Below are 14205 nucleotides of genomic sequence, written 5' to 3'. Positions count from 1 at the left end.
GTTTCTCATCTCATTCATTTTCATTCCCAACCGTTTAATGAAGTGTATTAGTGTTTGAGCAGCTAGAATGAGATTGCCAATATACAACCATATGAATTTAATCGTAAAGTGTATCAATGCATCCCATTGAATTTTTGGGCTCCTATTATTTAGTACAGTAGCAACAACAACAAAGTCTTATTTCACTAAGTAAAGTAGATTGTATGAATCTTAAAACGTCATTGCAGTCATTTTTGCACCAAGATTTCTATCAGCTTTGAGTACTCCATGTCTTTTGATAATGTCTCTTCCCAAGTCTTCATCTACCATTTTTGCCCCAAGCCCTTGTCTCATAATTGCATTTTCTAATTGGAGCATTTGTAAGTCTTCATTTCACATATCCAAACTACCTTAACTGATTTTATTTCATCTTATCTTCAATTGCGGCTATCTCTATTCTACCTCAAATATTCTTGTTTTTAATCCTGTCATTTTTCGTGTGATCACTTATCTAACGAAATATTCTCAATTGCAGCTCATATTATTCAGTAAGTTAGGTAATTACAAGTCCATCACCTTGAATTTTTTATTTATTTACAATAACTCCACCCCATTTTGAGAAAGAATTTAAATGAAAATAAAAAACAAATACGAACATTGTCTACTAGAATTTTCTCCTAAAATCAGAATACTAATCAGATTTGCTTTGTGAATCTGTTTATCGTTTATGATGGAGTACCATTAATTTCAACCCAACTTAGAAAGAAATTCAAAATCCTAATGCAGATAGAATCTTCCAGGAATGTTCTTATCATGACACCATTTGTCCAAGTTGTATTATACACGTGGCAATACCTCAGATGCGTAAGCGTATAAAATGACAAACTCATACAAAAGAGAGCATTGGGTTCCAACCTTCAAAACAAAGCAAGGAACTTGGTCTTACCTGTCTCTCAGACAGTCACCAAAGTCCCACTAGATTGTCACATCTATATCTTTAGGACTCAGAACCCTAATTCCCCTCTAATTATAGGCTATAGCTCACTAATCACTGTTATTAGGATCACTAATCCTATATATCCTTTCCTTTTTCCCAAAATTCATAAATTAGATAATCCCATAGACCTCTCAAAATCCAAGATTCTCTAACTTCTTCACATGGTAAATAAATAATTACAATCTTCTTTATTTGGTACATAATTACTAATTATAGTTGGATTACCAAATTTGAATTATTATTATTATTTGGTACCTTTAAAAGAAAATGATTTCTAAATGAGGAATAATAATACAGTTTGCTTGCAGATGACGTTTTAATATAGTGACGAAAAATAATCATGTTTGTGCGAATGATATTTTACCGCAGTAGCGAAAAATTAATCATGTCTATACACTCTAATATGAATTCAATTTCCACCAATCTTCATTTAACAACTAATAATTTAAACTACTAACATTGTTATTTGTCAAAAATAAAATAAAATAATACAGTTTGGATTGTCACTTCAAATTGAATTTATTGTTATCAAGGAGCTATCAGTAAAAGGCCACAACTTTCCTTGAATTTGAAGGCTTTCCGGTTCGTTATATTATTTAAATGTTTATATTTCTATTTAAAATTCATCGGTTGGTAGAAGTTCCGATTTTTTGGAATTATTTTGAGATTTGAGGGACTATAAATATTGGGTTTCTGCTAACTTGAACTTGGCGGATCCAAAGGGTATTGGGTTTTCTTCCTAAGCGGCTTTATCTTTCAGGTCAACTTCAACTTCAAGCTCTAATCTTTCCTTATAATTCGAGTGATTTTCTAGTATACTCGAACTTTTTAACGGTTAGATCATTGGTTAAAAATATAACGATTAAGATTTAACGGTTAAAAATCTCCAGAGTCTAAGATATTTCGAAGCACCATAAAATTTTCGATGATTAGAAACTAGAGTTCAAAACTTTGTTTCAATTTCTGCAGAAAATTTGATCTTTTAGTGCTTGTAGTTTGAAGGTTTTGGGTAAATTGTTGCAGGTATTTGGATTGCAGAGAGGATCTGAGAAAATGGCAAACAATTCTACCAATGGGGAGCACCAGACCACAACAAAGCCTCCTCCTTTGCCATCTCCTCTGCGGTTCTCCAAGTTTTTTCAGGTCCTTGTGCTATTTCTTTTGTTTATTTACTCATCTATCTTTTTCGTTTCTTTGGGTTTTTGTGAACTGCTTTTTACAGTGTTGAAATACCTTTTTTTGGTGTTGATTTTGTGTATTTATTTTGTTTCTGATATTTATGCCACTGGGGTCGTTGCATTTCTCCATCAGCATTTACTGATTACAACCTAAATCTTAGAAATATTGTAATTAACTGATAATTATACAATTATTTTGTTTTGCTAATACAGATCGCATTTTCCACACGATTGGTTTGTACGATTAGATCTTGAAATTATGTATCGTCAGTGGTCGAGGTTTTGCGCTCGTATCACACTCATTCTCCACTTTCTTGGTTCTCTGTTTTGTCCCCAGTTAGCAGAAAGTCAAACCACATTTCTGAATTCTCTGAGTCCAGAAGAAAATGTTGCATATCCTTATGATCTTGCCCGTTTTGAAATTTTGGTGTCATCTAACTTTGTCACGTTTCCATTTTTTCGCTCGATTGTTGTTATAGCAAAGATGAGTTCATTACGCTTATTGAGATAAATCGTGCTGCTTTTCAGTTCCAGGAGTATGTTTTGTTTGGTATTAGTTGGCTAGTAAATATCATTGTTCTGTCCAAATTTTCATGTCGGCCGCTTATGGTTATTGTAATGCTTTGATTGTGTGTTGTTTACTGTGGCAGTCCAATATGAGAATTTTGGTTACTGGAGGAGCTGGATTCATCGGTTCTCACCTGGTTGACAGGTTGATGGAAAATGAAAAGAATGAGGTAAGCATATTATTTACTTTTAATAAAGTCTCGGTCAATTTTTCTGTTCAGTAACGAGTTCAAGATTCAATGTTTTTATATACTTCATGTTGGGAAACTTTTGTTAATACTAAGCTTCCATGATGAACAAAATTGCAATAAGTTAGACGTAGTATAAGATCATATATCAAATGATTTGTTTCATCATGGTTTATATTGTTTCCATTCTCCACAGGTTATTGTCGTTGATAACTACTTCACTGGCTCCAAGGACAATCTGAAAAAGTGGATTGGTCATCCCAGATTCGAGCTTATTCGTCATGGTACATACATTTTGGTTTACTGAGCAAGCTACTTTCATCTGGGTTTTTTTTTTCTGTTAAGAGTCATTAATCTTTGCAAAGGCATGACTTTTATTTAAATATCTTTATGTTTGTTTGCTACAGATGTCACAGAGACGTTGTTGGTCGAGGTTGATCAGATTTACCATCTTGCTTGCCCAGCTTCACCAATTTTTTACAAATACAATCCTGTAAAGGTAAACATATGTGATTGGCACATTAGATATCGAGATGGCATTTGGCAGTGCATGTGTCGCATGCGATTCAAATTGCTGATTAAGAGAAAATGACTTGTAAAGCAAGGCGGGCAACATGTCATTTGACCTTAATCAGGAACGGAAGCTAATATTTTTACTTTCTTTTTTCCTGTTCATTCATATAAGATCTTTCACCTCCAATAGAAAATGTACGTTAAATCTGTAATCTAACATTTGAGCATATGATTCTCTAACAGACAATAAAAACAAATGTGATTGGCACGCTGAACATGCTTGGACTTGCAAAGCGAGTTGGAGCAAGGTGGTCTATTAATCTTGCACTTATAAAAGATTCATAATTGTATTCCATCAAGTTGTCTTACTTTAAGTAAATATATTTGAGCAGGATTCTGCTGACATCCACTTCAGAGGTATATGGTGATCCTCTTGTGCATCCACAACCTGAAAGCTACTGGGGTAATGTTAACCCAATTGGTAAGTGCTCGTCTCATTCTAAGCTGGAAATTCCGCTTCATTCTGTTTTTAACTAAACGCTAATATCTTTTGTATTTGACACCATGTTACCAAAAAAATTAACTCTGAAATGGCTTACCTGATTTGAGATGGACTTCCTTGATGGAGATTCCAGAAATGCTGAACTGTTCATGGGTATTTAAGTTCATGAGACCATGACCTTGACAAGTACATATAATAATTGCAGGAGTAAGGAGCTGTTATGATGAGGGGAAGCGTGTTGCTGAGACTTTGATGTTCGACTATCATAGGCAGCATGGGATAGGTATTTTGTTTTTTCTCTTTTTCCGTTTTCCATGAACAAAGTATTGTTATTTTTTCTTCTTTCACATGTATGGCCCTCGCATGAATATATAATTTCGTTTACACTCTTTGACAGAAATACGTATTGCGAGAATCTTCAACACATATGGCCCTCGCATGAATATTGATGATGGGCGTGTTGTGAGCAATTTTATAGCTCAGGCCCTTCGGTGAGACCTTAGGGTGCCCCAACTGTGGCTCCTTTCATCACTAACTAATTCAGTCTTGACTTAAAGACTGCTAATTTCATCACTTCCCTTTCCCTTGAATATTGATACCTTTGGATTAATTTTACAATGTGTTTTCAACATTGTAGTGATGAACCGTTGACAGTTCAGAATCCTGGGACTCAAACTCGCAGTTTCTGTTTTGTCTCCGATCTGGTATGGAACTTTTTTCGCGTTTCATTTTGTTTCCGTGTATGGCAATGAGTTGGGTTTTATGTATAGTTACCCATTTAAATTTTTGTAGGTGGATGGCCTCATTCGTCTCATGGAAGGAGAGCACACCGGGCCTATTAACCTCGGAAACCCAGGTAATCTATTAGATATATCATACTGTGATGAGTGTATCTCAAAAATCTGTCATAAGACTATGCTCTAGTTGTATTGACATATCTTGTGTACTTTCAGGTGAATTTACAATGCTCGAACTTGCAGAAACAGTAAAGGAGGTCAGTCTCTCTTTTTCCATCATTTTTCCTTTTGTTGGCTGTTAGAGTATGGTTTTGCAGAAGCCTTTTTTCAGTTAGAATGTTAGAAACGAATATTTGGCGAATGGATACAATAACGATTGAAACATTCAAGTTTTGATGTGTCAATTACAAAACAAGAGGACCAGTGATCTTGTTGGTTTCTACTGTCAGTACTATGTCAGATGTATCGATCGATTTATATGCTACTTTTACAGCTCATCAACCCCGAGGTGGAGATCAAGAGGGTGGAGAACACTCCTGACGATCCAAGACAGAGGAAACCCGACATCACGAAGGCAAAAGAATTGCTGGGATGGGAGCCGAAGATCAAGTTGCGCGAAGGCCTACCCCTCATGGAGGAGGATTTCCGATTGAGGCTTGGAGTAAACAAAAAGAAATGATTGTCTGTCTGTTTGCGTTGCCGGAAATATAAACACCGGCGGGGTTTGAGGTCTCGGTTATGGAATGTGTTTGACAATGTGGCGTATGCGCGTCTTGGATGATTCCCGTAACCACATTGTGTGCTTCCTTCTTGTTTTTGTTCTAATTCATTGTGTTATAATATAAAATACGAAACGGTGTCTCTGTAATTTCAATTCAATAGAATCCCTCCTTGCAACGTTAACGCATGAGATGGACACACATGTTTTGTCTTCGATCAAACAATACGTGTAAAACGTCATTTCTCTTTATGCATGTGTAAGATCTGTCATAAGGACGAATCAATAAGGGGGAAATTTTGCATTTCCAGCTACATTTGTCGGTAAGAAGGAATGACTTTTTATACGAACAAAAGTAACTCGCTAGAAGAAAAATAACGGGCGTGTTGAGACTGATTTAGCAAGATTTGTAGGTAAGGAGGAATCAGTAAACATAAAATGTGCATTTCGGACCGGACTGTAATTGCCGATAAAGGAGGAATCACCAAACCTACACGAAGGCAAATTATGCGCAGACTCTATCGGAAATAGGATTGACTATGGATTCGAGCAAAGCACATGGTTTCAGACAACCGTACGATTTTCCCGATCTAAATAAAGTAGGTTTTACATGAAGAAGATAACAAATTTGGTGATCCCCTTCCCCTGCCGGTCGCCACTACCTAACAAATTTCTTCTCCCAAGATTCTACGGTGCCACATTCCACAGCACATCTAAAAGCATACAGAACTTTTTTGCTGAAAAGAAGGGTGACACAAAACTAGAAACAGGAAAGAAATCATAAAACCAGAAACAAGCGACGCGATAACACTACTTCACTATAAGCCCGTAAAATTAACATGAATATGTAACACAACTTTTGTTTCATTTTTGAAGAATGTCGGGCGAATGCACCAAATTCAAAACCAACGAATAGCAGTCTTTCTTCCCATGTTATTCAAGTCATTCAAAACATATCAGAAAACTCAAAAAGAGTATCTAGAACATCTCTCTTTCGTTATTATAGTCCTTGAAAATAGCACGAGAACCTCCTCCTCCACAACTCGAGTACAAAGGTGGCTACCACGGCATTCAGAAATCACCTATAAAACAAATGAAGAACTAAGTAAAGAATTTCTACAACAGACTCATAAATTATATCTAGCAATGCTATGGCATGCTATTGATGATGTACAAACGGTACATGCCAAAAACCAAGACTGACCTAAATAGAAAGATCAGATTATAAAAACAAAAACTACAAGAACAAGCACTAGAGAAAACTACAGCAATCCAAGTTAAGGTTATATCTATGCCAATAGATCCCAAGGGAAGCAGAAACATTGTATCCTGGACAACCCCCTGGTATACGTAAAAGCATTGCAGCGATCATGTCCTGGAAAGGTATTCATTTGACATACATCCTTAACTGAATGTTGGCAGTTTAGACTCGCCTAGTGCATCCTTTAGAAATTTCAAACCCTTGTTAACATGCAACTATGCAAGTTAATGTTTTAAATAACTCATCACTTTAGCATTTTCAAAATCTCCATACCCAATACATATGAAACTCATCATACTAGGAAAAGTAAAAAAAACCTATAAAATTTTAGAAAGAAGTCAGGATGCAACGAGTACCAAAAATTGTGTAACCAATTATCCCCGGCCCACAGAGAGAGTTTACAACTCAACTGTATGGTTTTCATGGTGGAATTCAAAATTTTGGTTTTTGGCCAAAAAAGGAATTCAAAAACAGATAAGTATGGGCTTCATATCCAAGTGACTTTTACAACAATTATGATAGAGTTGAGATGATCGATGCATGATCTAGCAGCAGAAGACCAAGTCTGACCATCTGATTCTAAACCACGTTGGGAAGTAATCTCGACCAACTAAATGCATTAATGCCTTGTTCTTTTTCTAAAAACTGAACTATAAGCGCTGAGAAAACACATCGGTTTTCAAGTTTTTGCCATAAACACAATGTGTACCAAAATCGTCGTAAGTAAAATACTTCTGGACTCAACACCATATACCAGAGAATCAACAAAATTAACTCATGATTCCAAACTTCCTACCTAAAAATGATGTTTCCGCACATTAAAGAAACAACAAAGCAATCAATTATAGTAACAGAATTAGGATCTAGATGCCATTCATTACACCCAATGCAACAATCAGCAAAAGTTTCGATGAAAACTCGAAAGAGTGCATTTTTTTTCACGTGCTGTAACAATTACCAGATAATCAATTTACTGCATTTGAATGATAACTATTTTCTCTTTATCTACGGCCTAACGAATCAACGGATTAGAAGAAAAGCTACCTCTTGTGCCTCTGAACGAAAGGCGAGTTCTTGGCATCTTCCTCTGCGAATAAATTAACACAAAACAAATGGGTCAACGAAAATTAGGGTTTCGAATTTCGAATTGGAAACGAACAGGGGAGGGGGACAGCTTACCAGTGAGGCCGAGAGAGAACTTGGTGATTAGGGTTCCGGTGATGGCGAACCCAACGAGGAACGGCCAGTTCCGGTTCCACTCTCGCTTGAAGAAAATCGGCCATGGATCGAACTTCCTCATTTCTCTGAGTTTTTTCTGTTTTCGCGTTCCTTCGACAATTGCTCTCTCCTACTCCGTCTAGGTTGTGAGCTATTTTATTGGCTACTTGTAACCGTTGGATTTCAATCTTTGTCGAATCATGCTTAATAGAAATTGGACGGCCCATGATTTGAGTTGCACAAAGTGGGCTACTTGCTATTTTGTTCAGTTTGGAGCAGCTAATCTCAGCCCATTGATTGGTAAGAGGTTCTAGGTGCACCCAAGAATTGGAGAAATTTTTGGGGCAACGAAAGCACACACCGTAACAAGGCAGGTGGTGATCCCAACATATTAAATTTTGACAGCTAGATTTTATCATTTGCTCACTTAATCATACTTAGAAAAGCTGAAAAGTCAAAAACAAAAAGATGCCTTTTAACTCTGTTACATCCTCCGTTTCTTTCTTTCAATTGAAAAGCTCTTGCGTCGTTGGGAATTTTGAGGGAAGTTGCACAGACTCAATTCCCTCTTTTATTTCTTTGAAAAATAACAAGAATTCCCTTCATTTCTCACAGACTCAAACCTAGACCAAGGTATTATGGATGGAGACTCAAACTCAAACGAAGGTATTTGATTTTTCCTTTTAATAAGTTGTATGTGTGAGCTCTTAAACATTTTGCATGATTATAGGACATTGGTTTTTGGCTCTTGGCCATGATATTATTTTTTATAAAATCTGATTATTGTTGGTCGATATTCTATGAAATTTTTGGCTTATAATATGGTAAAAATGATCTCTTAATGAATAATGAAGTCAATGATGTCGAAAGCGATGAAGAAAATATTGAATGCAACGCTTGAGAAAAAACTCCACCTATTGTAAATCTTGAAGAGAGTTATGCTGAAAATGTGTATGGAAAGATTGTGAAAAATGAGCAAGAAGCTTATGATCTCTATAATGAGCATGTGGCACGCATTGGTTTTAGCATTCGAAAGAGACAAAGAAGATATGACAAAAATGGAGATCTTACAACACTTAATTTTTGTTGTTCAAAAGAAGGTTTTCAACAAGATAGTGACCCTTGTGAAGAGAAAAAGACTAAGAGACTGGACGAGAGAATAGGTTGCCAAGCCAAAATTCGATTTTTACTAGAATATGGTGTGTGGAAAGTCTCTACCTTTGATCCTGAACTTGCAATGCCAGAGGAAAGACAATTTTTACAATCAAACTGTAAAATTTCAGAAGCTCATATGGATGTGATTAAAACCATGGTGAATGCAAGTATAAGAACTACAAATACGTACTCATATTTAGCGGAAGAAGTCGGCGGGTCTCAAAATGTTGGGTTTACGAAAACAGATTGCTACAATTTTGTTAGTAAGGAAAAAAGAATTATGCTTGAAGCAGGGCATGCTCAAAGCTTGATCAATCATTTTAAGCGCAAGCAAGCTGACAACCTAATGTTGATCAAGAAAACCGAATGACTAACTCTTTCTGGAGGGATGGAAGGTCCGGAATTGATTATGAGTGCTTCAGGGACGTAGTAGTTTTTGATACTACATATCAAATCAGTAAGTACAACATGATTTGTGCTCCTTTCGTTGGAGTTAACCATCACTGGAGCAATGTGTTGCTGGGTTGTGCCTTTTTGTTAGATGAGAAGGCTGCTACATTTGAATGGTTGTTTGAGGCATTCTTAGAATCAATGGGGAATCGAAAGCCTACAACCATTTACACTGACCAGTGTCAAGCTATGGCAAATGTCACTATGGCGGTGTTTCCTGGGACATGCCATCGTTTATGCACATGGCATATATCAATGAATGCTACAAGAAATATACCAACACTTTATGGAATCCCTGAGTTCAAGAGGCTATTCAACAAGTGTCTTGACGGATGTCAAATAGCGTTAGAATTTCAGCATACTTGGGATGAAATGATTGAGGAATTTAACGTCGCACAAAACAAATGGCTTAAAAGTCTTTATGCCATTCGTGGTAAGTTGTGTCCAGTGTTTAGCCAAGATGCTTTCTCTGTGAGGATAAAATCCACACAAAGAAGTGAGAGCATGAATAATGATGTAACATCCCACATTGACCAACAGATAGGGGGTGATGTGCCTTATATGTACATGTCCACCTACCTCCATATAGCACGAGGTCTTTTGGGAGCTCACTTACTTTGGATTCCATAGGAACTTCGAAGTTAAGCAAGTTCGGGCGAGAGCAATCCTAGGATGGATGACCCACTGGGAAGTTCTTACGTGAGTTCCCAAAAACAAAACTGTAAGGGCGTGGTCGGGGCCAAAGTGAATAATATCGTGCTACGGCGGAACCAGTCTGGGATGTGACAAATGATTTCCATCGTATGTCTACTAAAACGATGACTCTTACTGAATTTGTGCTTCATTATGAAAAACAAGCAAACGGGATGCGTTCAAAAGAATTAGAAGAAACCTTTCGTTGCAAGGAAGGTTTGCCTTCTACAACAGCTAAAAACAGTGGTTTTCTTAAACATGCTGCAAGTGTCTACACAAGAAAAATTTATAAATTTCTTGAGTATGAGTTTTGTTGGCAATTTGGCAGTAAAAATGCGTGAAATTGGAACTAATAGAACCCTCCAAACCTTTGAACTTAATGAGGAGGGTCACAGAATAGTTTATGTTGTCAAATTCAACGCCTCAACTTTTAACATCTCATATTCGACATTCGATATCGATCAATTTTTTGTAGTTCTATCCAGCTATGAGCATGCCAACTGCCAATTCCCATGCTTGTTTCCCTTCACCTAATTAGGTAAATTAGTTTATATTTTTGAGCAAGATTTTATAGATTTTGTTTGATTATTCATGTTCCGTATCATATCAATGTTTGTAGCTCTATCCAACACTGAATGTGCTAATCAGCAATGCACATGCTCGTTTCCCTTCATCTAATCAGGTAAACTAGTTCTATGTTTGATTTAAGTATATTTTATTTAATTATTTATGTTTGGTCTCGTATCAATGTTTGTAGTTCTATCTAACCACGAGATTGTCAACCACCAATGTCCAGACTAGTTTGCCTTTATCTATTAAGGTAAACAAATTTATAGGTTTGAAATTTGAGTTGGTGTTCTTAATATTTATATATTACAATTTTCTTTTTTCTTTCAGAGTCCCAACTACAATTGGTCATGTTCCCCACCAAACTTTACCTTCACCAATATGCTCCAAAGTCAAAATTGTATGACACATTTGAATCAGGTATTGTGTTTTTCCTTCTACCATTTGCTTTGAATTAGGGATTTGTGTAAATTCATTGTTGAAGTTAAATTCTATGTAATGCAGGATGCCTTTACTTGTGGCTTTGAGGAACATCATGATGCTTGTAACTCCTAATTTTGATTATTTTAGACTTCACATCAAGATTCCAGTAGTTTTGACAAACATCAAGTTCATGAGAGAATGTTTTCTTGTTGTACTATGTTAGACTTGTTATCATAAATCTGAAGCTCCATAATTTGACATTAGAATATGTAGCTTGGAAGCTTGGAATTTGACATTAGAATACATTTATTTCGAAACTCACCAATTTGATCCTCTCAGCAACGACCAATTAGAATTGGCAACGTGGAAACACCGAATTTTGATAATTTAAGCTCAAAGGCAGCAACCCAAAGAGCAGAACCAAGCCTCAGAAAATTGACTTCAGCCGGTTTCTATCCTTTGACACACATGGACAAAGCCAGAATCAGAGAGGCAACACAAATTGAGAGACAACAGTGGAATGGAAAACAAAAATCCATAGGATAAACTTGAAATAGAGAGTTGATCGATGATGGTTTCTATGGCTTGACAGGCACAAAGCAAGCCGTAATCGGCGAGGCACCCCAAAATGAGATCAACAAAGGGTAAGCTCGAGAAGAACATAAGAGATCTAGATCTATGAGAAAGCAAGAGAAAAACCTAGAAGACTCAGTCCAAATAGAGCATGCATCGATGATAGATGTGTGGAAGTAATGGCCAAAAGCGGCAATTTGCTGTGGCAAAACCTGAAGAGAATATAAATTGGAGAAAAAAAATAAAGGGCATTTCTGCCCTTTTACTATTGCTGAACAGTGCTAAAACTCTATATAATATGACTTGAAAATGGTTAAATTTGATTTTGGAATTTTACATAATTTGCAGCTCTATGGCATATATCATTTAGTAGACAACCAATGTTTTCTTTGAAACAAATTTATATATGCTTCAAAGCACCATTGCCTCACACAAACTCAATTAACGACTAAGATAACGACAACTCCCAAACAAAGCATTTTAACCCAAAAGAAATAAAATAAAAAATTCAAATCACCCGGAAAGAGAAATTACTTCATCAATGGAAGGGTTACTTTTCCCCTTTTTTTTCTTTTCCCTTTTCCAGCAGGGCAATTTTCCTCCATTTTCTCTCATTCTTATTATAAGAATGAGGAAGAAGATGGACTTCAGATTGCTGGGAGCCCTGTTGTGATGAGGCTAAGTCTCCATCCAGAATTTGGAAAAACCCTAAACTGGAAAAGCAAAAAAAATTTGGCAGTAGCCCTGTTGTGATCGCCAGACGGTGCAAGAGCTTTTCAATTGAAATCTGGGTTTGGGTCTGTGAGAAAACAACTTGAACTTTTAAGGTTTTTACTTTAAGAAATAGAGAAATCAAGGGAATTCTTGTTATTTTTCAAAGAAAGAAAAGAGGGAATTGAGTTTGTGTAACTTCCCTCAAAGTTCCCATCGGCGCAAGAGCTTTTCAATTGAAACAAAGAAACGGATAATGTAACAGAGTTAAAAGGCATCTTTTTGTTTTTGACTTTTCAGTTTCTCCAAGTATGATTAAATGAGCAAATGACAAAATCTAGCTGTCAAAATTTAATCGGTCGGTAGCATCACCTGCCTTGCTGAGGTGTGTGTTCTCGTCACTCCCAAAAATTTCTCCAAGAATTGGATTAACTTAAATAGTGGGCTTCAACCCGCCTAAACCCAATTGTTAAGCTACTCGTCGAGAAGAGAAAAACCAACTGTTGATGTTGATGCGCACGTGGCTGTTGTCTTCGTTATGGTGATTCACTCTTTCGGAAATAAAAAAACTCACAGAGGCATTTCAACCTCCTTCTGATCACCATTGTGCGATTCACCGGCCGAATGCGCGTAACCACTCTCTGATGCCTAAGTCGGATGCACGTAAGGCACAAATTGAATAAAATCGATTGAATTACATCCTTAAGGAGGTATCCTTGTCGATTTTCTTTGTTTAGGCTGTAATGAATGAGCCAATTTTGATATGTTGCAGTCATGCCACATTGTATATGTTACATGGTTTCATTGTAGCACTATAATGCGTGTCATGATGCTTCGAGAGAAGGAATCATATCTCTTGCTCATGATTTTAATTGTACAAATTGTAATGCATTTTAATTTTTCAGATATTTAATTATTTGAATGTGCGATGATTTTATACAAATAATTGAATAATTTTGTATTGTAGCTATTTGAATATTCGAGAACCCAACTATAAAATTCGAGTTTATTGTAGTATTTTCAGTGAGGGGCTTTATATGAGGCTAGAAAAGTAGTTGATATAACCAATTTTAGAGCTCCGAGGAATCTTTGGAGCTTTATAAAAAAAATCTCTTCCAATGAGAAGATATTTTTTCATGCTCTATATGGAGCTACATATATTTATTTATGCAGTAATTTGATTATGTGATATTCTTTTTTTTTTTGTGTTAACTTTTCTCAAGTTAATTTTTAGACGTGTTATCTTAAATTTTTTTTAAACCTTTCAACTCAAAAAAGTTCAAATTGTGGCAAAGTTAGAATTCATCACTTATGAACTATTCGTTGGATTAGATTCTCTTATCGTAATCTCATCCGTTGAAAGATGCAAACCCTCACTTTGCCCTCTGAAATAATTTGATTTTAACGTACAACACAACAATTTACCTAACACCAATTGGTAAATTAGTATCATATAATTTTGAAAAAAATTATTTGAAAACTTCACCCACCCACCAATGCCCATAAATGTTAAATCAATTGAAATTTTAATTCTTATGAAATTTAAAACAATCATTAATTAGCCAAATTCCAAAAAAAAAAAAGGTAAGAAAAAAGAATAAAGGAGAGTATAAGTGCATTCACAAATGAAGGGACAGTGTTAGAATTTTGCTTGCATGAGTTGCTACTTTTTTGTGGGACCTACTGTTTTTTGGAGTTAGATGTAACCCAATTTAATGCTACCCAAGAAAGAAAATTGCTAACTCCACTAATAAATCTAACCTTATTTTCCGATT

General features: G+C 36.0%; 3 protein-coding genes across 4 annotated transcripts; 2 read left to right on the top strand and 1 right to left on the bottom strand.

Annotated features, from left to right (window-relative positions):
- The first annotated feature begins 1448 nt into the window (after positions 1–1448).
- Positions 1449–5564, top strand: LOC137715994 (UDP-glucuronic acid decarboxylase 6). The gene is made up of 13 exons (XM_068455380.2): positions 1449–1736; positions 2000–2119; positions 2805–2891; positions 3106–3193; positions 3317–3408; positions 3666–3730; positions 3815–3903; positions 4130–4207; positions 4322–4415; positions 4562–4628; positions 4717–4780; positions 4878–4918; positions 5155–5564. Exons 2-13 carry the CDS (start codon positions 2030–2032, stop codon positions 5338–5340), a joined length of 1041 nt encoding a protein of 346 aa, XP_068311481.1. The 5' UTR covers positions 1449–1736; positions 2000–2029; the 3' UTR covers positions 5341–5564.
- A 663-nt stretch (positions 5565–6227) lies between these two features.
- Positions 6228–8011, bottom strand: LOC137715995 (ATP synthase small subunit 6, mitochondrial). Of its 2 annotated transcripts, XR_011065615.2 has the most exons (3): positions 7820–7916; positions 7685–7727; positions 6228–6461 (listed from the first exon to the last, which is right to left on the bottom strand). XR_011065615.2 is itself a non-coding variant. In XM_068455381.2 (2 exons), the coding sequence occupies exons 1-2, from the start codon at positions 7938–7940 to the stop codon at positions 7681–7683; spliced, it is 168 nt and encodes a 55-aa protein (XP_068311482.1). In that variant the 5' UTR covers positions 7941–8011. The 2 variants fall into 2 exon arrangements, 1 of the variants encoding a protein (XP_068311482.1); XM_068455381.2 differs by lacking the exon at positions 6228–6461 and having other exon boundaries at positions 7681–7727; positions 7820–8011.
- A 1368-nt stretch (positions 8012–9379) lies between these two features.
- On the top strand, positions 9380–11278 carry LOC148698166 (protein FAR1-RELATED SEQUENCE 5-like). Its single transcript, XM_088690393.1, has 4 exons — positions 9380–9979; positions 10776–10838; positions 11054–11143; positions 11228–11278. Exons 1-4 carry the CDS (start codon positions 9380–9382, stop codon positions 11276–11278), a joined length of 804 nt encoding a protein of 267 aa, XP_088546519.1.
- The last annotated feature ends 2927 nt before the right edge of the window (positions 11279–14205 follow it).

The sequence above is a fragment of the Pyrus communis genome, chromosome 3 (assembly GCF_041283825.1).
Source record: "Pyrus communis isolate YQ-2024b chromosome 3, ASM4128382v1, whole genome shotgun sequence".
Lineage (NCBI taxonomy): Eukaryota > Viridiplantae > Streptophyta > Magnoliopsida > Rosales > Rosaceae > Pyrus > Pyrus communis.
The sequence above is the reverse complement of the archived record's forward strand: the minus strand, read 5'-3'. Positions and strand labels throughout refer to the sequence as shown.